The 22,207-nt window shown below is 43.6% G+C and overlaps 1 protein-coding gene across 11 annotated transcripts in view; it reads left to right on the top strand.

Annotated features, from left to right (window-relative positions):
- The window catches only part of SETX (senataxin), a 100,100-nt gene that overhangs the window by 8,917 nt on the left and 68,976 nt on the right, over nucleotides 1-22,207 (top strand). For all 11 annotated transcript variants that reach the window (XR_004433303.1, XM_033194724.1, XM_033194766.1 and 8 more), the window contains 6 exons: nucleotides 3,135-3,345; nucleotides 7,853-7,962; nucleotides 14,464-14,683; nucleotides 16,869-16,988; nucleotides 20,623-20,794; nucleotides 20,932-21,019. Coding sequence is in view for 10 of the 11 variants with exons in the window: in XM_033194724.1 (XP_033050615.1) it covers nucleotides 3,135-3,345; nucleotides 7,853-7,962; nucleotides 14,464-14,683; nucleotides 16,869-16,988; nucleotides 20,623-20,794; nucleotides 20,932-21,019 (921 nt within the window). In the remaining variant the exon portion in view is untranslated. The remainder of the gene's footprint in view (nucleotides 1-3,134; nucleotides 3,346-7,852; nucleotides 7,963-14,463; nucleotides 14,684-16,868; nucleotides 16,989-20,622; nucleotides 20,795-20,931; nucleotides 21,020-22,207) is intronic.

Below are 22,207 nucleotides of genomic sequence, written 5' to 3'. Positions count from 1 at the left end.
ATTCTTTTTTTTTTTTTTTTTTTGAGACTGAGTCTTGCTCTGTCGCCTGGGCTGGAGTGCAGTGGCCGGATCTCAGCTCACTGCAAGCTCCGCCTCCCGGGTTCACGCCATTCTCCTGCCTCAGCCTCCGGAGTAGCTGGGACTACAGGCGCCCGCCACCTCGCCCGGCTAGTTTTTTGGATTTTTAGTGGAGACGGGATTTCACCGTGTTAGCCAGGATGGTCTCGATCTCCTGACCTCGTGATCCGCCCATCTCGGCCTCCCAAAGTGCTGGGATGACAGGCTTGAGCCACCGCGCCCGGCCTACATTAGAGTATATTTTTAGGACAAATTCCTGAAAGTGAAAGTGCTGCTTATGATTTTTTATGGGCCACATGGGTTTTCATAGTTTGTTTTGCTAAGTTTTAGAGACAAGGTCTTTGCTGTGTTGCTGAGGCTGGAAGTGCAGTGGTGAGATCACGGTTCACTGCAGCCTCAGCCTTCTGGACTCAAGCCATCCTCCCGTCTCATCCTCCTGAGTAGTTGGGACTACAGGCATGTGCCACCATGCTCCGCTAATTTTTAAAATTTTTTTGTAGAGACAAGGTCTTACTATTTTGCCCAGGCTGGTCCTGAACTCCTGAGCTCAAGTGATCCTCCCGCCTTGGCCTCCCAGTGTTGGAATTCAAGGCATGAGCAACCATGCCTGGCCGACTTTGAAGGCCAGTATAAGTCAAGTACCTAACTCATTGCCTGGTACATAGTAGGTGCTGAGTAAATGTTTATCACTGATGGAATTGAAACCTGGATCAGAATTTTATGATCTGTCACTTTTAGTCACATTGGTATGAAATAATTTAATGAAATAGAGTTATTGGGAGGGGATTTGTTTCATAATTTTTTGGTCAGTGCTATAATACATGCATGTATCTGAATGGCCTGGGTTTTTGTTATTGGTTTTTCTTTTTTTTTCTTTTTGAGACAGAGTCTCACTCTGTTGCCCAGGCTGGAGTGCAGTTGCGCAATCTTGGCTCACTTCATCCTCTGCCTCCCGGGTGGGTTCAAGTGATTCTCCTGCCTCAGCCTCCCGAGTAGCTGGGACTACAGGCACATGCCACCACACCCGGCTAATTTTTTGTTTTTAGTAGAGATGGGGTTTCACCATGTTGACCCAGCTGGTCTCAAACTCCTGACCTCAGGTGATCTGCCCACCTCGGCTTACCAAAGTGCTGGGATTACAGCTGTGAGCCACTGCACCCCGCCAGGGTTTTTTTTTTTTTTTTTTAAATTGGTAATAATAACTTCTTTTTTTTTTCTTTTTTTAATGGGCAAATGGCATAAATCTCTAAGGTCAAGCATATTTTCCAGTCATAATAACCAAAGTGAAAGATACAATTTTAAATATTTGGCTTTGAATATTTGGTTTATTTATTTGATGAAAAACAGAACGTAGACCATAGAGATGTGTGAAGTGTATAGAGGAGAGGATGGTTAGTAATGGATTGGTGTTGAGAAACGTGCATTTTGTAAGGTTTTCTAATTATGAAGCTATACAGCGTCTTTATACTACAAGCTGCGCTAAGGTAGTTGGCTGCGCTAGGGTAGTTAGCTATGGCTAGAACGTGGAAGGGAAGACGTAGAAGGGCCTTGGTTTTGCATTGAACAGCTTCTCTCTCTCTCTCTCTCTTTTTTTTTGAATATAGTTGATAGGGATGTTGAGATATTTATAGAAAAATTCTACAGGAGAAGTGTTTAAGGCCAGGCGCTATGGCTTGTGCCTTTAATCCCAGCACTTTGGGAGGCCGAGGCAGGCAGATCACGAGGTCGGCAATTCGAGACTAGCCTGGCCAACATGGTGAAGCTCCGTCTCTACTAAAAATATAAAAATTAGCCAGGTGTGATGACTGGCGCCTGTAATCCCAGCTACTTGGGAGGCTGAGGTAGGAGAACCGCTTGAACCCGGGAGGCCAAGGTTGAGGTCAGCTGAAACCACACCATTGCACTCCAGCCTGGGCGACAGGGCAAGACTCTGTCTCAAAAAAAAAAAAAAAATTGTTCGAACATCCCATACTACTTTCTGTTTTCTTGTTGTTGTTTTTGTTTGTTTGGTTTTTTGTTCGAGATGGAATTTCGCTGTTGTCGCCCAGGCTGGAATGCAATGGCCTGATCTCTGCTCACTGCAACCTCCGCCTCCTGGGTTCAAGCAATTCTCCTGCTTCAGCCTCCCGAGTATGGAATTACAGGCATGCACCACCACGCCTGGCTATTTTTGTATTTTTAGTAGAGACGAGATTCCTCCATGTTGGTCAGGGTGGTCCCGAACTCCTGACCTCAGGTGATCCGCCCTGCTCAGCCTCTCAAAGTGCTGGGATTACAGGCGTGAGCCACCGCACCTGCCCTGTTTTCTTTTTCTCTTAGAGACAGGGTGTCCCTCCGTCATCCAGGCTGGAGTACAGTGGCACAATCATAGGACTGTAGGCATGCACCACACCTAGGTAATTTTTCTATAATTTTTTTGTTGTTGTTAGTGACAGAGTCTTTCTTTGCTACCCAGGCTGGTCTCGAACTCCTGGCCTAAAACAGTCCTCCTACCTCAGCCTTCCAAAATGCTGGGATTACAGGTGTGAGCCACTGTGCCTGGCCAGCATCTCATACTGTGTATACTCATTTTTCATAAAAGTGGCCACATTTAAATAGTTTTCTTTCAATCTAAAATACAATCTCTAATACTTTACATTTCAGAATTTTTTTTTTTTTTTTTTTTTTTGAGACGGAGTCTCGCTCTGTCGCCCAGGCTGGAGTGCAGTGGCCGGATCTCAGCTCACTGCAAGCTCCGCCTCCCGGGTTTACACCATTCTCCTGCCTCAGCCTCCCGAGTAGCTGGGACTACAGGTGCCCGCCACCTCGCCCGGCTAGTTTTTTGTATTTTTTAGTAGAGACGGGGTTTGACCGTGTTAGCCAGGATGGTCTCGATCTCCTGACCTCGTGATCCGCCCGTCTCGGCCTCCCAAAGTGCTGGGATTACAGGCTTGAGCCACCGCGCCCGGCCCATTTCAGAATTTTTGTACTTAGGAAAAGGCTTTCTGGGTGATCACATTCAGTGTATTTTGTTGATGATAAGACATAACGCACACTGCCCATTTATTTTCCTTCAGGTTTTATGGGAATTGGAAACCTTACGTCTGATAAATCACTTTGAAAAATCCATGAAGGCAGAAATTGGAGATGATGATGAGTTATATATAGTAGACAACAATGGAGAGATGCCACTGTTTGACATCACTGGACAAGACTTTGAAAATAAGCTTCGAGTTCCTCTTCTTGAAATACTGAAATATCCTTATTTGCTTCTACATGAACGTGTTAGTGAGTATCTTGATGGTTCCTCAAGTTATTTCAGTTTTATTATTTTAGTATAAGAATTTAGGCTTATTGCAAATTTGTTTGCTAAACTTAGGATAAATAATTAGGACTTCATTTTTTTCCAACATTTTTGATTTTTTGAGTTCAAACACAAAATACCTGTTTTTGGGGGCACAGTTCAAACTTACCTTGTTCAGAGGACAACTGAAGTTTTTTTTTTTTTTTTTTTAGAGACAGGGTCTTGCCCTGTCTCCTAGGCTGAAGTGCAGTGGCGCAGTCATGGCACCCTGCAGCTTCTACCTCCTAGGCTCAAGTAATATTCCTGCCTGAGCCTTGTGGGTAGCTGGGAGTACAGGTGTGTGCCATTGCATCCAGCTAATTTTATGTTGTATCTATTGTGGAGATGAAGTTTAACTGTGTTGCCCGGGCTGGTGGTGAACTCCTGGGCTGAAGCAGTCCTCCCACCTCAGCTTTGCAAATTGCTGGGATTATAAGGCTGAGCCACTATGCCTGGCTCCCAACATTTTGTTGTGAAATTTTTTTAACATAGAAAAATAAATTATAGAGTGAACAGAATATACCTATCACATAGATTATACGGTTGTTAACATTTTGCTATATTTGCTTTATTACGTATCTGTTCATCTATTTGTTCAATTATTAATAATTTTCATTCTTGCCAGGCATGCTGGCTCACAGCTGTAATCCCAACACTTTGGGAGGCTGAGGCGGGCGGATCACCTGAGGTCAGGAGTTTGAGACCAGCCTTGCTAACATAGTGAAACCCCATCTCTACTAAAAATACAAAAATTAGCCAGGTGTGGTGGCAGGCACCTGTAATCTGAGCTACTCAGGAGGCTTAGGCAGGAGAATCACTTGAACCTGGAAGGCGGAGGTTGCAGTGAAGCAAGATTGTGCCACTGCACTCCAGCCTGGCTGACAGAGGGAGATTCTGTCTTAAAAAATAGTAATAATAATAATAATTTTCATTCTTGTATCTGTGGCAGGGTTCTCAGCCTTGCACTGGTGACATTTTGGACAATCCTTTGCTGTGGGGCTCTGCCATCCACTGTGGGATGTGTAGCAGCATCCCTGGCCTCTGTCTACTAAATGCCGGTAGCACTCCCTATCTCCTTTGTGACAACGAAAAATATCTCCAGACATTGCTGAATATCCCTTTTTGGGGGTAAGGTATAAAATCACCCATGGTTGGGAAATGCTATTCTATAGTAATTTTCGTTAACCACCATGGCGTGGCTTATTATAGCTGTTTAGATTTTGGTTGTTGATATTTGCAGTTCATAATATGAATCTCTTGAAAGTAAAGACATTTCCCTAACCTATCAAATCTAACAATACCTTTTGTTTTTTTTTTTTTTGAGACGGAGTCTGGCTCTGTCGCCCAGGCTGGAGTGCGGTGGCCGGATCTCAGCTCACTGCAAGCTCCACCTTCCAGGTTTACGCCATTCTCCTGCCTCCGCCTCCCAAGTAGCTGGGACTACAGGCGCCCGCCTCGTCGCCCGGCTAGTTTTTTGTATTCTTTAGTAGAGACGGGGTTTCACCATATTAGCCAGGGTGGTCTCGATCTCCTGACCTTGTGATCCGCCTGTCTCGGCCTCCCAAAGTGCTGGGATTACAGGCTTGAGCCACCGCGCCCGGCCAAATACCTTTTGTTTTTTAAGAGTCTCACTGTCACCCAGGCTGGAGTGCAATGGCACGATCGTGGCTCATGGCACCCTGGGCCTCCTGGATTCAAGCGATTCTCCTGCCTCAGCCTCCTGAGTAGATGGGATTACAGGCTCCTGCCGCTACACCTGGCTAATTTTTTGTATTTTTAGTAGAGACAGGGTTTCGCCATGTTGGCCAGGCTAGTCTCCTAGTTTCCTAGTCTCCTGACCTCAAGTGATCTGCCCACCTCGGCCTCCTAAAGTGCTGAGATAACAGGTGTGAGCCAGCAGGCCTGGCCCAAAATAACAATACTAAAATCGAGTTCATTTTCATGTTTTCCCAATAGTTGCAAAATGTGTTTTTGGCTGCTTTGCTTAAATTAGAATCTAGTCAAGGACCACACAGTGCATTTGGTACATAGTTCTTTTAATTCAAAACAGTCCTTCTCAGCCTCAGCAGCATAGCAATACCCTCCCTCCCCCATCTCTACAAAAAATAAAATTTAGCTGGATGTGATGGCACGTGCTTGTATTCCTAGGTACTCGGGAGGCCAAGGTGGAAGGATCATTTGTGCCCAGGAGGTTGAGCCTGTGGTGAGCCATGAGCACACCACTGTACTTCATTCTGGGCAACAGCGCAAGACCCTGTCTCTAAAAAACCCAAAAACAATCTTTGTTGACCCTTGAACTGTGCAGATCCTGTCATACATGGATCTTTTTTCAACCAAAGTGAAATCAAAAATACAGTATTTATGGGTTACAAAACCCGCTTCTCTGGAGGGTCGACTTTAGGTATGTGCTGGTTTCTCAGGGCCAACTGCAGGACTCAGCTGTTTGTGGATTTTGGTACCCTGGAACCAAACCCCTGCACATGCCAACTGTGTTTGTACAGAAACCAACTTGTGCCCTCATCTTTTTTTTTGGCCATGAGTCTGACTTGTTGGGGGAGGTCATATATTTGCCCTGTAGAATAACATACTTTATGGATTTTTCTGATTTCTTTCCTGTACTGTTATTTATCTTGTTTATTTACTGTATTTTCGGTAAACTGAAAAGTAGATCTAAAAGTGCGAGTCAGTTTTGTCTAAACCAATAAATTCGAAGTAACTAGATTTGAAAATTCTAAGTTTTTTTCTTTTTTTTTTTTTTTTTTTTTTTTTGAGGCAGAGTCTCGCTCTGTCGCCGGGCTGGAGTGCAGTGGCCGGATCTCAGCTCACTGCAAGCTCCGCCTCCTGGATTTACGCCATTCTCCTGCCTCAGCCTCCCGAGTAGCTGGGACTACAGGCGTCCGCCACCTCACCGGCTAGTTTTTTTTTTTTTTTTTTTTTTTTTTTTTTTGAGACGGAGTCTCGCTCTGTCGCCCAGGCTGGAGTGCTGTGGCCGGATCTCGGCTCACTGCAAGCTTGTATTTTTAGTAGAGACGAGGTTTCACTGTGTTAGCCAGGATGGTCTCGATCTCCTGACCTCATGATCCGCCCCTCTCGGCCTCCCAAAGTGCTGGGATTACAGGCTTGAGCCACCGCGCCCGGCCAGTTTTTTTCAAGTATTAAAGAATATCCATAAAAGTATATGTTTGTTTGGTTTTTTTTTTGCAAATCAAACACATTTGTGTAGCCAGCATCCAGATCAAAAATCAAAACATTGTCGCCGGGCGCGGTGGCTCAAGCCTGTAATCCCAGCACTTTGGGAGGCCGAGACGGGTGGATCACGAGGTCAGGAGATCGAGACCATCCTGGCTAACACGGTGAAACCCTGTCTCTACTAAAAAATACAAAAAAAAAACTAGCCGGGCGAGGTGGCGGGCGCCTGTAGTCCCAGCTACTCGGGAGGCTGAGGCAGGAGAATGGCATAAACCTGGGAGGTGGAGCTTGCAGTGAGCTGAGATCTGGCCACTGCACTCCAGCCTGGGCCACAGAACGAAACTCCATCTCAAAAAAAAAAAAACATTGTCAACGTCCCAGGAGCGCCCTTCGTGCTTTTCTAATCATTGTGCCTCCCATCCCCAAAGCCAGCCAGTGCCACTAGTGAAAAAACTGTATTATTGGAAATAAAAAATGATAATTTTTTTTGAAATTTTACAGTTAAAGTTGATTCATCTGAAAGGGTAAATGGATTGTTCAGTAAAGGAGAATGGGACAGCTAGTTGCTTAGGGGTAAAGCTGACTTTGTTCCTTATTTTTGTATCAGATAAAGTCTAGGTGGATCAAAACATTAAATGCAAATGGAATTGGACTTACAACCATATGGTTACAGGTCCTTTATACGTTCCCTCTGGAGATAATTATCCTAAGTGTAAATAAAGAGATACAATCCTTTTTTTTTTTTTTATGGAGACAGTTTTGCTCTTGTTGCTTAGGCTGGAGTGCAATGGCACGATCTTGGCTTACTACAACCTCCACCTCCTGGGTTCAAGCGATTCTCCTGCCTCAGCCTCCTGAGTAGCTGGGATTACAGGCGTGCGCCACCATGCCTGGCTAATTTTGTATTTTTAGTAGAGATAGGGTTTCTGCATGTTGGTCAGTCGAACTACTGACCTCAGGTGATCTGCCCACCTTGGCCTCCCAAAGTGTTGGGATTACAGGCGTGAGCCACCACGCCCAGCAAAAAAGGGATCTATTCTAATAAGGTCAGAATAATTTCCAAGAACATGCTATGACCAACTGATTTAGCCTGTCAGATAGGTAAATATTGTTCCTGCATTTACAATATAAGCATTTTTATGCCTCAATTTGGGGGAAAAAAGCAAATTTTTATTTATTTACAGAATAACCCAAGGAACCTAATTTAGGTAATCTTGATAAGATGATAAGATTTATATATTTTACTTACTTTTTTCCTTTTAGACGAGTTATGTGTTGAAGCACTTTGTCGAATGGAACAAGCCAATTGCTCCTTTCAGGTGTTTGACAAACATCCAGGGATCTATTTGTTTTTGGTCCATCCCAATGATATGGTGAGTATGAGTGTTGGGTGATAGAAGGATATATTGTACTTTTGTATGTATAGATAGCTATAATAGAGGTTTATGGTGCAGATTTTGTTTAAAATGTTTGCTAAAATTTTTCTTGTTTTAAAATTTACTACAGTTAAGTAGAGGGTGCTGTGGGGTCAAACAAGAGGGCATCTGAGAGGATAGGGGCTCCTCACTGACAGGTGATGCTTGAGCTTCAAATTAAAAGGCGAACGGGGCCGGGCGCGGGGGCTCACGCCTGTAATCCCAGCACTTTGGGAGGCCGAGACGGGCGGATCACGAGGTCAGGAGATCGAGACCATCCTGGTCTACACGGTGAAACCCCGTCTCTACTAAAAAATACAAAAAACTAGCCGGGCGAGGTGGCGGGCACCTGTAGTCCCAGCTACTCGGGAGGCTGAGGCAGGAGAATGGTGGGAGTCTGTGAGGCGGAGCTTGCAGTGAGCCGAGATCGCGCCACTGCACTCCAGCCTGGGCGACAGAGCGAGACTCCGTCTCAAAAAGAAAAGAAAAAAAAAAAATGCAAAAGGAGGAAATTAAAGAGGTTATAATCACTTTCCTCCAAAGGAAAACTTATTTCTATGGACCAGCAATGGAACAGAAACATAATTATAGTAATAAATGAGTGGAAACCTGTAGGCCTGGGTGGCGGTGGGTAGCTGGGGATTCAGCTTATGCAGGACAGCAGGAATTAGAAGTATACTCCAGGCAAGGCAAAGAACCAAAGCCAAACTGCGCACTCCAAACAAGGGGCGGATGGGGGTGCTCCTCTGCCTGTGAAAGAAGGTTACCAAAGTATTAAAAAGGTTCACTGGCTTTTTAAAAGCTATGTACATATGGAGGAAGCAGGTCTGGTCTTGTAACCGGGGCCTAGACCAAGCACTTGCAGCTGGTGACCGAGTCTACCTAGTCTTATGTGACCAAAGGTTGGGAGTCCTGGGCTGCTGATAATAGACATAGTTCTGGAGCAGGACTCTGAAGGATGGATAGAGACCAGCCCAAATTTACATTTAGGAAGGGGAAGGGTAGTGGTAGGAGGGACACAGAATTCCTCCCTGTCGAGTGAGCTTGCAAACCAAATCCCTGAAACAAGTGAAGAAAGCGTGTGCTCTGACAGAGAATGAAGACCAGCGCCGTCGGTCCTTTCCCTAGGTTTAACTCTAGAGGAACTTGAAAGAGAAAATGGAGAACATTGAGAGAAACTCTGAGTTGACAAGGGCTGGTTTATTTAAAACAATTTTTTTTATTACTGTTTCTTAGTTTTTGAGACGGAGTCTCGCTCTGTTGCCCTGGCTAGAAGTAGAGACAGGGTTTCACCAGGTTGGCCAGGCTAGTCTCGAACTCCTAACCTCAAATGATGCACCTACTCTGGCCTCCGAAATTGCTGGGATTACAGGTGTGAGCCACCACGTCCAGCTGACAAGGGCTGTTTTGAAAGGTGAATGGTGGGAGATGGGGAGGAGAACGTCCTTAGTTTGTGAATTCCTTTTCACTCTGGGGTATTGGGTCCTTTCAGGCAGTACATGTGGGAGATACTATGGAAATATCTCTGAGAGCATTCTCTTACAGCCTGAGAATAAAATGGGCTGTGGGAGAATAAAGTAGAAAAGGAACTGTTAAGGTTCTGCTTCCCGGCCTGGAGTGCAGTGGCCGGATCTCGGCTCACTGCAAGCTCCGCCTCCCGGGTTTACGCCATTCTCCCACCTCAGCCTCCGGAGTAACTGGGACTACAGGCGCCCGCCACCTCGCCCGGCTAGTTTTTTTGTATTTTTAGTAGAGACGGGGTTTCACCGTGTTAGCCAGGATGGTCTCGATCTCCTGACCTCGTGATCCGCCCGTCTCGGCCTCCCAAAGTGCTGGGATTACAGGCTTGAGCCACCGCGCCCGGCCCCAAATCTGTTCTTAACTAAAAGATCCGATCCAGCTGAAGGTAGAATTGAAATCAGGATAGTGGCTAACCCCTGATGTTTGTAAGGCACTGAGACAAGCAGGTGGAGACCAATTAACCGCTGATAATTGCTTCAGTATCATCCCCTCTCAACCCCAGGACTTGGGGGATTATAGCCCAGTCGTGTCTTCTAATGCTGCTTCTCCCTGGGAGTGATCACTCATGTCAGTGAGTGATTACGTTTTTCTAGCTTGGATTTTATCCACCACTCAGCTCTGAATTGATTGGACATAAGCCAGTCTGGAGTCTGGCCTTCCAAAGGCACCACCTGACAGGAGCCAATACCCCAGAGTGAAAGGGAATTCACAAACTAAAAATAATGGATATATGAGAAACATAAAGATTTTAGTAGAAGCAGATATATTAGAACACTTGTCCAATAAACTTAAAATTATTATAGTAAACGTGCTAGAAGAAATACGGGAAGATACTAATGTGAAATGAGAACTAGAAAACGTGAGAACCAACAAACCTACGCATTGTGCACATGTACTCTAGAACTTAAAGTATAATAAAAAAAAAAAAGAATGTGAGAACCAAGCCAAGTTGTTGTAAGATGGAAAAATGAGATATTTAGGAGACTTCAGGAGATGGGATAAATAATACAGTGGGTATAGCCAAGAGAACTGAATTAGAAGACCAGGTTGAGCAAATCCCTAAGAAGAAAAAAAGAAATAGAAACTATAAAAAGAAAAGCTACAAGATAAATGGAGGGTAGAAGTAGTAGTGTTAACAAAGATGTAAGACGTCCCAGAAAGAGAAAATTAAAAATCAGGACAAAGAAATACTGGAGATAGGGCTGGGCACAGTGGCTCACGCCTGTAATCCCAGCATTTTGGGAGGCTGAGGTCGGTGAATCACCTGAGTCCAGGAATTCGAGACCAGCCTGGCCAACATGAGGAAACCCTGTCTCTACTAAGAATACAAAAAAATTAGCCAGGTGTGGTGGTGCACGCCTGTAGTTCCAGCTACCTGGGAGGCTGAGGCATGAGAATCGCTTGAACCCGGGAGGCAGGGTTTGCAGTGAGCCGAGATTGTGGCATTGCACTCCAGCCTGGGCAGCAAGAGTGAAACTCCATCTCACAAAAGGAAAGTTGTACTATATGGAAAGAGAAATTAGATCCCTACCTCATTATCATTCATAATGACAGAATCTGTCTAAAAAACCATAATGAAGTTCAGTTTTCAAACTCTTCGCAGGAAATAGAGGTATATAGCATTTAGATTGTAAGGTGAGGAAGGTTTGTTTTATTTTTTTGAGACAGCGTCTTGGCTTTGTCACCTAGGCTGGAGTACAGTGACGTGATGATAGCTCACTGTAATCTCTGCCTCCCAGGCTCAAGCATTTCACCAAAATCTCCTGCCTTGGTCACCATGCCCAGCTAATTTTTTGTAGAGATGGGGTTTTGCTGTGTTGCCCAGGCTGGTTTCGAACTCCTGGGCTCAAGTGCCCCCCCTGCATCTCCCAAAATGTTGAGATTACATGCATGAGTCACCACGCCTGGTCTGAGGAAGGGTTTTGTAAAAACGAAAGCATTGATTATGAAAGGAAAGTTGATGAACTTGACTATACTAAAATGAAAAGTTATTGTTTATCAAACAACACCATAAAGAGAGTGAAAATACTAGTTAAAAATTGGGAAAAGGGCTGGGCATGGTGGCTCATGCTCGAAAGTCCAGTACTTTGGGAAGCCAGGGCCGGAGGATTGCTGGGCGCCAAGAATTCAAGACCAGCCTGAGCAACACAGCAGGAACCTATCTTTACAAAAAAAAATTTTTTTATTAGCTGGGCATGGCGCTGCACATCTGTAGCCCTAGCTACTCAGTAGGCTAAGGTGGGAGGATCACTTGAGCCCAGGAGGTTGAGGCTGCAGTGAGCCCTGATCATGCTGGCGCACTCCAGCCTGGGCAACAGAGTGAGACTCTTTCTCAAAAAAAATTTAAAAATTGGAAGAAGATAATCATATTATTAACAATACGAAAAAAATGGATGAAGATCTGAACTGAACAGGCATGTGCCAGAAGAGGAACTACCAATAGCTAATAAATATGTGAAGGAATGTTTTATATTTAATGATCAGAGAAATAATAAGACCACAATGATACACCATTTTATATTTGTGTGATAGCCTGAGAGTACAATTTTGGAGAGGTCATAGATTTGCAAAATCTCTTGTTACTGCTGGTAAGAGGTCTTGTGTTTAGCCGTCATGTCCATTTAGTCCTCTTTAATCTGGAACATTTCATTGTCTTTCATGACAATTACTTTTTGAAGAGCACAGTCATTCCTGCTCTGCCTCTTTTTAAAAAAATAAATGAGGCTGGGCATGGTGGCTCACGCCTGTAATCCCAGCACTTTGGGAGGCCAAGGTGGGTGGATCACGAGGTCAGGAGTTCGAGATCAGCCTGGCCATCATGGTGAAACCCCATCTCTACTAAAAATACAAAAGTTAGTTGGGTGTGGTGGCGCGTGCCTGTAATCCCAGCTACTTGGGAGGCTGAGGTAGGAGAATGACTTGACCCTGGGAGGCGGAGGTTGCAGTGAGCCAAGATTGTGCCACTACATGCCAGCCTGGGTGACAGAGCAAGACTCCGTCTCAAAAAAAAAAAAAAAAAAATGGTGTTCCTCACCTTCACTTCGGGTTTGTCTGATGTTTCCTCATGGATAGGTTCAGGTTATGCGTTCCTAACTGGAGAGTACCACATAAGTGATGTTACTGTCCTTCTCACCTTGTCATATGTAGAGAGAGTGTTCTTCTCACCTTGTCATATGTAGAGAGAGGCACACCATGTCCTTTGCAACTCATGGTGATGTAAATTTTGAGCTTTCAGTGAAGATGTCCCATTTCTCTACTGCATAATAATTTCTATTGTTTAGATACTTTAAGACCATGTAAATACTCTGCGTTTCACCAAAGTCTCCTCCTAAATTTAGCATTCATTAATGTATCTTGCCTGAACCAGTTTTTCTATCATGATTGCAAGATGGTAATTTCCTAACTCCAGCACTCTCCATGTTTACTAGTTACCACCTGACATTGTACAGTAATCAAGAGCTTTTTCCTGTTCTACCGCTTATCAGTAAGAACTCATGGATTCCAAAACTTTTTCAGTAGTTTATAATTTGTTGCTTATGTTGGCATAGAGCTCATGTGGGGGGTCTGTGTTTTTCCAACTTTTTGACTACAATCTGTAGTAAAAAACTATACATGTACCTATATAATGTATTCTGTAAAATAATAGTTTTACTGTGAAGGATGCACTCTTGATATTTTTGTTTTATTTAGTTTATTTTTTCTTAAGGCTGGTTGTGAGCACTAAATTTAATTCATAGTCTCCAAGAAATTTAAAATCACTTCTTTTTTTTTTTTTTTTTGAGACGGAGTCTTGCTCTGCCGCCCAGGCTGGAGTGCAGTGGCCGGCTCTCAGCTCACTGCAAGCTCCACCTCCCGGGTTCACGCCATTCTCCTGTCTCAGCCTCCCGAGTAGCTGGGACTACAGGCGCCCGCCTCGTCGCCCGGCTAGTTTTTTGTATTTTTTAGTAGAGACGGGGTTTCACCGTATTAGCCAGGATGGTCTCGATCTCCTGACCTCGTGATCCGCCCGTCTCGGCCTCCCAAAGTGCTGGGATTACAGGCTTGAGCCACCGCGCCCGGCCTAAAATCACTTCTTTATGCTATTTTGCCATTTAGAAATGGCCTTTGATTTCTTTTGAGATTCCTCATTTTGTGTTTTCTTTCCTTTTTTGAACATTCTGTTATGGAAAATGATAAACATAAAAGTAGCGAGAATGGTGTAATGAACCCCCCATAATCCATCAGTTAGCTTTATCAATACATAGTCAACATTCCACTCCCCTTTGGATTAGTTCAGAGCAAATCTTAGACATCAGAGCATTTCATCCACAAAATATTTCAGTATGTATTTCTAAAAGGTAAGGACTTAAAAAACCCGAAAAATGTTGTTGTATATATATTTTTTGATATGGAGTCTTACTCTGTCGCCCAGGTTGGAGTGCAGTAGTATGATTTTGGCTCACTGCAACCTCTCTCCACCAGTTTCAAACAATTCTCCTGCCTCAGCCTCCCAAGTAGCTGGGACTACAGGAGTGCACCACCATGTCCAGCTAATTTTTTTGTATTTTTAGTAGAGACTGGATTTTGCCATGTTGGCCAGGCTGGTCTTGAACTCCTGACCTCAGGTGATCTGCCTGCCTCAGCCTCCCAGAGTGCTGCAATTACAGGTGTAAACCACTGTGCTCGACCAGAAAAATACTATTATTGCATCTAAAAGGATAATTCCTTAATGTTCTGTTGCCAGTCAGTGTTTGAATGAGTGGAAAGGATTGTCTCAAACTGTTTATTAGGATTCGTGTGTTCAAATCAGGATCAAAGAAGGTCTACAGGTTGCATTAATTAGTATCTCACATGTCTTTTAAAATGTGGAGAGAATCCTGTTTTCTTATCCATGTTCTTACTGTATGTAGACCATTGTTTTTTGAATTAAGTAATAAACATATTATTTTCTGCGTTTAGGTTCGGCGTTGGGCTATCTTGACTGCAAGAAACTTGGGGAAAGTGGACAGAGATGATTATTATGACTTACAAGAAGTTTTAATTTGCCTTTTTAAAGTCATTGAGTTGGGACTTCTAGAGAGTCCGGACATTTATACTTCTTCTGTCCTAGAGAAGGGTAAACTAATTCTTCTGCCCTCACACATGTATGATACTACCAACTACAAAAGCTATTGGTTAGGTGAGTATTGTTCCTACACTAATATACTTAGTATTTTCATATAGTTCTGCTTTTTGAGACAGAGTCTCACTCTGTTTCCCAGGCTGGAGTGCAGTGGCACCATCTCCACTCACTGCACGCTCCACCTCCCAGGTTCTAGCAATTCTCCTGCCTTAGCCTCCTGATTAGCTGTGATTACAGGGGAATGCCACCACACCTGGCTAATTTTTTGTATTTTTAGTGGAGACGGGGTTTCACCATGTTGGCCAGGCTGGTCTTGAACTCCTGACCTCAAGTGATCTGCCCACCCCGGCCTCCTAAAGTGCTGGGATTATAGGTGTGAGTCACTGCGCCTGGCCCTGTAGTTCTTGAGTGTCCTAAAAGGGAAGTGTTTTCTTTTGGTGATCTGATAAAACTTGCTAAAGATAGGATTTTATAGTTCCCAGTTCTTATTCTGTCATTAAATTGACTTAACTATTACATATCTTGTTTTTTTTTTTTTTTTTTTTTTTTTTTTTTTTTTTGAGACGGAGTCTCGCTCTGTCGCCCAGGCTGGAGTGCAGTGGCCAGATCTCAGCTCACTGCAAGCTCCGCCTCCTGGGTTCACGCCATTCTCCTGTCTCAGCCTCCCAAGTGGCTGGGATTACAGGCGCCCGCCACCTCGCCCGGCTAGTTTTTTGTATTTTTTAGTAGAGACGGGGTTTCACCGTGTTAGCCAGGATGGTCTCGATCTCCTGACCTCGTGATCCGCCTGTCTCGGCCTCCCAAAGTGCTGGGATTACAGGCTTGATTGAGCCACCGTGCCCGGCCACATATCTTGTTTTAAACAGTATTTATATCCTAGAAACTTTTCTGTAGTAAGAGGTACATTTTCAAGCACTGGCAAGTGAATTGAATCTTGTTTAAGTACACATTTTATTAATAAAATATTAGTGTAATAGTTGGCTCTAAATAGGGTTTGATTTTTTTTTTTTTTGAGACAGAGTCTTGCTCTGTCGCCCAGGCTGGAGTGCAGTGGCCAGATCTCGGCTCACTGCAAGCTCCGCCTCCCGGGTTCCCACCATTCTCCTGCCTCAGCCTCCCAAGTAGCTGGGACTACAGGCGCCCGCCACCTCGCCCGGCTAATTGTTTGTATTTTTAGTAGAGACGGGGTTTCACCGTGTTAACCAGGATGGTCTCGATCTCCTGACCTCGTGATCCACCCATCTCGGCCTCCCAAAGTGCTGGGATTACAGGCTTGAGCCACTGCGCCCGGCGTTGGTTTGATTGTTAATACTCCTTTTTCAGTGTGTAAAATATTTCCTGGTAGAACCGGGTGTGGTCGCGCATGCCTGTAGTCCCAGCAACTTGGGAGGCTGAGGTGGGAGGATCATTTAAGCCCAGGCATTTGAAGCTGCAGTGAGCTGGGATTGTGCCCCTGCACTCCAGCCTGGGTGACAGAGGGAGATCCTGTCTCTTAAAAATATTAAATTTTCCTAGTAGAAAGAATTGTCAGCATTGTTTACAAGTCCTATAGTGGCTCAAAATACTTCTTTTGTTTTTTTGGAGACGGAGTCTTGCTCTGTCGCACAGGCTGGAGTGCAGTGGCACCGTGGCGGCTCACTGCAAGCTCCGCCTCCTGGGTTCATACCGTTCTCCTGCCTCAGCCTCCCGAGTAGCTGGGACCACAGGCACCCGCCACCACGCCCAGCTAATTTTTTTGTATTTTTAGTAGAGACGGGGTTTCACCATGTTAGCCAGGATGGTCTCGATCTCCTGATCTTTTGATCTGCCTGTCTCAGCCTCCCAAAGTGCTGGGATTACAGGCATGAGCCACCACGCCCGGCCTCAAAATACTTCTATACCATTTCCTTGATTCCAGATCTTAAGGTCACGTGTCATAATTGGCAGTGATTTTTTTTCTTTCTTAATGGTATATGGAATATAGTACATCTTAGAATTGAAGGCATCTTATATTGATGAGATACAGTTTATATAGTAGTTATCTTAGAAATTGTTTTCTAACCATTTTCTACTTTGACACTTGAATTAGTCTAAAGTTCTGTTACTTGGGAGCAGTTGTGTATGAATATCTGAGACTTAAGTGTTTGAGAAGCTAAATACTATCTTGCTTCATCTTCCTGCCTTGTTTTTCTTTTGCAAACTTAACCAGGCATTAGAATAGTATTATTTCATCAATTCAATGTAACTCTAAATGATCTTACAGGTATTTGCATGTTGCTGACCATTCTTGAGGAACAAGCCATGGATTCCTTATTGTTGGGCTCAGACAAACAAAATGATTTTATGCAATCGATACTTCACACTATGGAGAGGCAATCAGACGGTAATAAATTTTACTTGCTGAATGTTTTTGAGTATGGTGATGATGATGCACTTGAATTGCAGGAATTGGTGCATGTTGTGGAGAAAAGAATTTTTCTGGTTTAGTAATAGATTCAGACTTTTTTGTTTTGTTTTGTTTTTTGATACGGAGTCTCACTCTTGTTGCCCAGGCTGGACTGCAATGGTGTGATGTCAGCTCACTGCAACCTCCACCTCCTGGGTTCAAGAAATTCCCCTTCCTCAGTCTCCTAAGTAGCTGGAACTACAGGTGTGCACCACCACGCCTGGCTGATTTTTTTATATTTTTAGTAGCGACGGGATTTCACTACGTTGGTCAGGCTGATATTGAGCTGTTGACCTCAGGTGATCTGCCTGCCTTGGCCTCCCAAAGCGCTGGGATTACAGGCATGAGTCACCAGTGCTGGGCCCAGATTCAGACTTTTTTTTTTTTTTTTTTGAGACGGAGTCTTGCTCTATCGCCCAGGCTGGAGTGCAGTGGCCGGATCTCAGCTCACTGCAAGCTCCGCCTCCCGGGTTTCCGCCATTCTCCTGCCTCGGCCTCCCGTAGACTTTTAAATCAGAAAGGCCCTTTATAATTTAATTCAGTACCTTCCTTCCATAGAAGAAGGGAAGTTAATCTACTTTTTCATGATGAAAATGTTGGTGGTAGGATGAATATCAGGACCTCTGGGAGACCCATTTGTAACGATACTGTGGTTAACATTGTGGGGAAGGCCTTCTCTGTCCCATGATCTCCCTTTGCCTGCCTCTTTGTTTCTCTGTGATTCTCTAATACAGTAACTGCCAGCCACATGTGATTATTAAAAGAAATTTAAGTCAGTTAAAATTAAAAATGCAGTTATTTGGTCCCACTAGTCATATTTCAAGGCTCAGTGGCCACACGTGCCTGTACTGTATCCTGTAATGTATTGAACAGTGCATAGACAGAACATTTCCATGATCACAGAACATTCTCTTGGATATGCTGCTCTAGATAGTCTAGATAATGAGGCCTAAAACTTGTAGTTGTCTTTATTATTAGATCCTGACCTCCTTTTGCTGATGCTTGTATCATGCTAATCATGAAGGATCTGTAATTAAATAAGTGCTTCTCATCTTTTTGAAGTTAATGAATTAATAAAGACCAAGTATACCAGATCCTATAAAAACATAATGAATATAATTTTTCCCCTCATTCTCTTCCCTTCATGCAACTTGAATGTTGTATATAAACTCATTTGTGGGAGATTCTGATACAAATATATTGTTATTCTTTTGTTGATAGGGCATATGTATATATTTTGTTTTGTTTTGTTTTGTTTTTTCTTTCTGAGACCAAGTCTCTCTCTCTCTCACCCAGGCTAGAGTGCAGTGGTGTAATCTTGGCCAACTGCATCCTCCGCCTTTGGGTTCAAGCAATTTTCCTGCCTCAGCCTCCCAAGTAGCTGGGATTACAGGTATGCGCCACCATACCTGGCTAATTTTTGTATTTTTAGTAGAGATGGAGTTTCACCATGTTTGCCAGGCTGGTCTTGAACTCCTGGCTTCATGTGATCCGCCTGCCTTGGCCTCCCAAAGTGTTAGGATTACAAGCGTGAGCCACCACGCCTGGCCTGTGGCCTATATTTTCTGGCTAGAGTTTATCTGATTAAGGCTATTACTCTTTTGCCAACATTTACTGCATAAATTGTTCATTTCTTTCCCTTTGCCTAACTACATGTATAATTCTGTCCTTTCTGTTAAGCTAGCTCCCTTATCATCTTAAAAAAAAAAAAAAACACTTTTTTTTTTTTTTTTCCTCCTTTTGAGACAGGATCTCACTCTGTCACCCACCCTAGAGTGCAGTGGCTCAATCAGGTCTCATTGCAGCCTTAACCTCCCAGGCTTAAGTCATCCTGCTGCCTCTGACTCCCTAGTAGCTGGGACCACAGGCATGTGCCACCTTACCCAGCTAATTTTTAAATTTTTGGTAGAGATGAAGTCTCACTATGTGGCCTAGGCTGGTCTTGAACTCCTGACCTCAAACAGTCCTCCTGCCTCGGCTTCCCAAAGTGTTGGGATTTACAGACGTGAGCCACTGAACCCAGCCTCGTCTTCAAAATTTTAATTTCCTCTTTCAGAAACTTTTCATAATGGTCTTCACCTAACTACTTTCTTTCTTGTAAGCTTACTAGACACAGGCACTGTTTCAGATGCAGTGGAGGATAGAAAAATATATAAGAAAGTTCAGATGACTGTGGCAAAGTCTAAGAAGTGTGAGGGAAGGAAAGTCACAAGTTCTAGGATGACTTAACAACTAGCAGTAACTGAGTGAATTCCAGCACTTGCCTCAGAAGAGTACTGTAGATGACTGAAGTGGGGGAATGTTTAATATATAGGAAGAGGCATTTAAGCTGAACTTTTAAGGATGAATAGGATTTTGATAGGTTGTGCTAGAAGCAAGGGCATTCTAGGGCTTATTTTGGAAAAAGTGATCTATTTTTGCTGTAGATAGTATATGATTACAGGAATATGTAAAATAAAAATGGAAATAAACAGTAGATCAGTATCTTTTAAGTTCTTGACTGAGGACTTTGAATTTTCTTGGAAGACATTAAGTAGCCATTGAAGGTGTTTGAGTAGGGCAGTATATTGCTACTGCATATCTAATAGAGAAGCGGGAAGTTGGATGAAAAGTAGATAATAGCAAAGCCATGTTGAGATACAGATGGATGAAGAGTGTGTATCTTTGCCTTACTCCTTAGCTAAAGAATTTAGTCATTGACTGGGCACGGTGGCTCACGTCTGTAATCCTAGCACTTTGGGAGGCCGAGACGGGCGGATCACGAGGTCAGGAGATCAAGACCATCCTGGCTAACATGGTGAAACCCCGTCTCTACTAAAACATAGAAAAAATTAGCCAGGCGTGGTGGTGGGCACCTGTAGCCCCAGGTGGTGGGCACCTGTAGCCCCAGCTACTGGGGAGGCTGAGGCAGGAGAATGGCGTGAACCTGGGAGGTGGAGCTTTCAGTGAGCCGAGATCGCGCGACTGCATTCCAGCATTCCAGCCTGGGCGACTGAGTGAGACTCCGTCTCAAAAAAAAAAAAAAAGAATTTAGTCATTTACACTAACTGCATGACACAAAATTCAGGATCATGCTGAAAGAGAATTTCTTGTGTTGTGGGCTTCATGTAGATCTGTAAATACCAAGTTTCTTTCTCTTTCCTTTATATTTTTTCCTCTTCTTTTCTGTTAGTTATTGGAGGATGAGACTACAAAGTTTTGGGAGGGGTTGAGCAGCTAAGTTAGAAAAGGTTGTTTCTGGTATGGCAAATAGGGTGTGAAAAGATTGTGTTTACCTAGACTGTTTTACCGTTTTCTTGCCCATTAAATAATTTGATGGGCAAAAAAAAAAATTAATGAATATTTTTTTCAGAAGCATCATAGTATTGCTTGAAAAAAAATCTTGAAAATGTGCCTGCTTTTTAAAACCTATGTGTGTCTAAGGATTGGTGGCGTGCTACTTTAAATTATTTGCTGCTTGGCTTTTAGTTTGGTTTTTACTCACCAGATAAAGAATGCTTAATTCTCAATATATTTTAGTATGTTTTTCTAACTGTTTAGTAATTCAGCAATTTGTGCCATTGTATTTCAGATGATAGTGTGGATCCTTTCTGGCCAGCATTACACTGTTTTATGGTGATTCTGGACCGCCTTGGATCTAAGGTCTGGGGTCAGCTTATTGATCCTATTGAGGCATTTCAAACCATTATCAACAATGCAAGCTACAATAGAGAGATTCAACATATACGGAACAGCTCTGTAAGGTTAGTTCAGCTAATGTCAGGATTTATACATCATCTCTATAAGAAAGTATGTTCCACTGAATTTCTTAACAAGAGGTGTTTCTGCCTTTTTTTCCTCCCTTAATTTCAGTAATTTCTATTTATTCTTAATATTTAAGGACCAAGTTAGAACCGGAGTCATATTTGGATGATATGGTGACTTGCAGCCAGATCGTATACAATTATAATCCTGAAAAGACCAAAAAGGTATAAAACACTTGGAAAATTCAGATGCTATTTTATTGCCTTTGTATTGTGTAGACTATTTTATATAATTCGTTGAGTTGTTGATTTTATAATATGTAGCTGTTCTCAATCTACTACTATGTAAAAAACCTTCTCATTGAACAGTATTGTGCATTGGAGAAGATGGACTCTAACTACAGTGTGCGTACTTTGGAAAATTAATTTTTTTTTTTTTGAGACGGAGTCTGGCTCTGTCGCCCAGGCTGGAGTGCAGTGGCCGGATCTCAGCTCACGGCAGGCTCCGCCTCCCGGGCTTATGCCATTCTCCTGCCTCAGCCTCCCGAGTAGCTGGGACTACAGGTGCCCGCCACGTCGCCCGGCTAGTTTTTTGTATTTTTTTTTTTAGTAGAGACGGGGTTTCAACGTGTTAGCCAGGATGGTCTCGATCTCCTGACCTCGTGATCCGCCCATCTCGGCCTCCCGAAGTGCTGGGATTAGAGGCTTGAGCCACCACGCCCGGCCTTGGAAAATTAATTTCTAAGTACATTTAGGGAAGATGGAAAGTTTATGGGGACATACGTGGTATGACTAGGAATCAAAACTAGCTAGTGGAAAAAAGCCAAGAGTACATAAAAGTGTTATCAATTTGTCTTTTTATGAAACTTTAACCTCAAAATTCAATTTATATTTTTAGTTTCATTGACGTTAGGTGTATTACGATTGTGATACAATTGTATGCCACAATTGTACCTTTCCATTGTATACCATAATGATGTGGTAAACCAAAATAAGAGAGTTGAGAAACATACTTTTCTTTTTTTTTTTTTTTTTTTTTTTTTTGAGACGGAGTCTCGCTCTGTCGCCAGGGCTGGAGTGCAGTGGCCGGATCTCAGCTCACTGCAAGCTCCGCCTCCCGGGTTTATGCCATTCTCCTGCCTCAGCCTCCACAGTAGCTGGGACTACAGGCGCCCGCCACCTCGCCCGGCTAGATTTTTGTATTTTTTAGTAGAGACGGGGTTTCACCGTGTTAGCCAGGATGGTCTCGATCTCCTGAGCTCGTGATCCGCCCGTCTCGGCCTTCCAAAGTGCTGGGATTACAGGCTTGAGCCACCGCGCCCGGCCGAGAAACATACTTTTCTTAACGACTTGGATGTTGAACCTGTCATAAGTGGTGCTTATTTATCTGAACACCAGCATTTCTTTCCTTTT

Source organism: Trachypithecus francoisi, unplaced genomic scaffold (genome assembly GCF_009764315.1).
Source record: "Trachypithecus francoisi isolate TF-2019V2 unplaced genomic scaffold, Tfra_2.0 Contig01585, whole genome shotgun sequence".
In the NCBI taxonomy this organism is placed as follows: Eukaryota; Metazoa; Chordata; class Mammalia; order Primates; family Cercopithecidae; genus Trachypithecus; species Trachypithecus francoisi.
The sequence above is the reverse complement of the archived record's forward strand: the minus strand, read 5'-3'. Positions and strand labels throughout refer to the sequence as shown.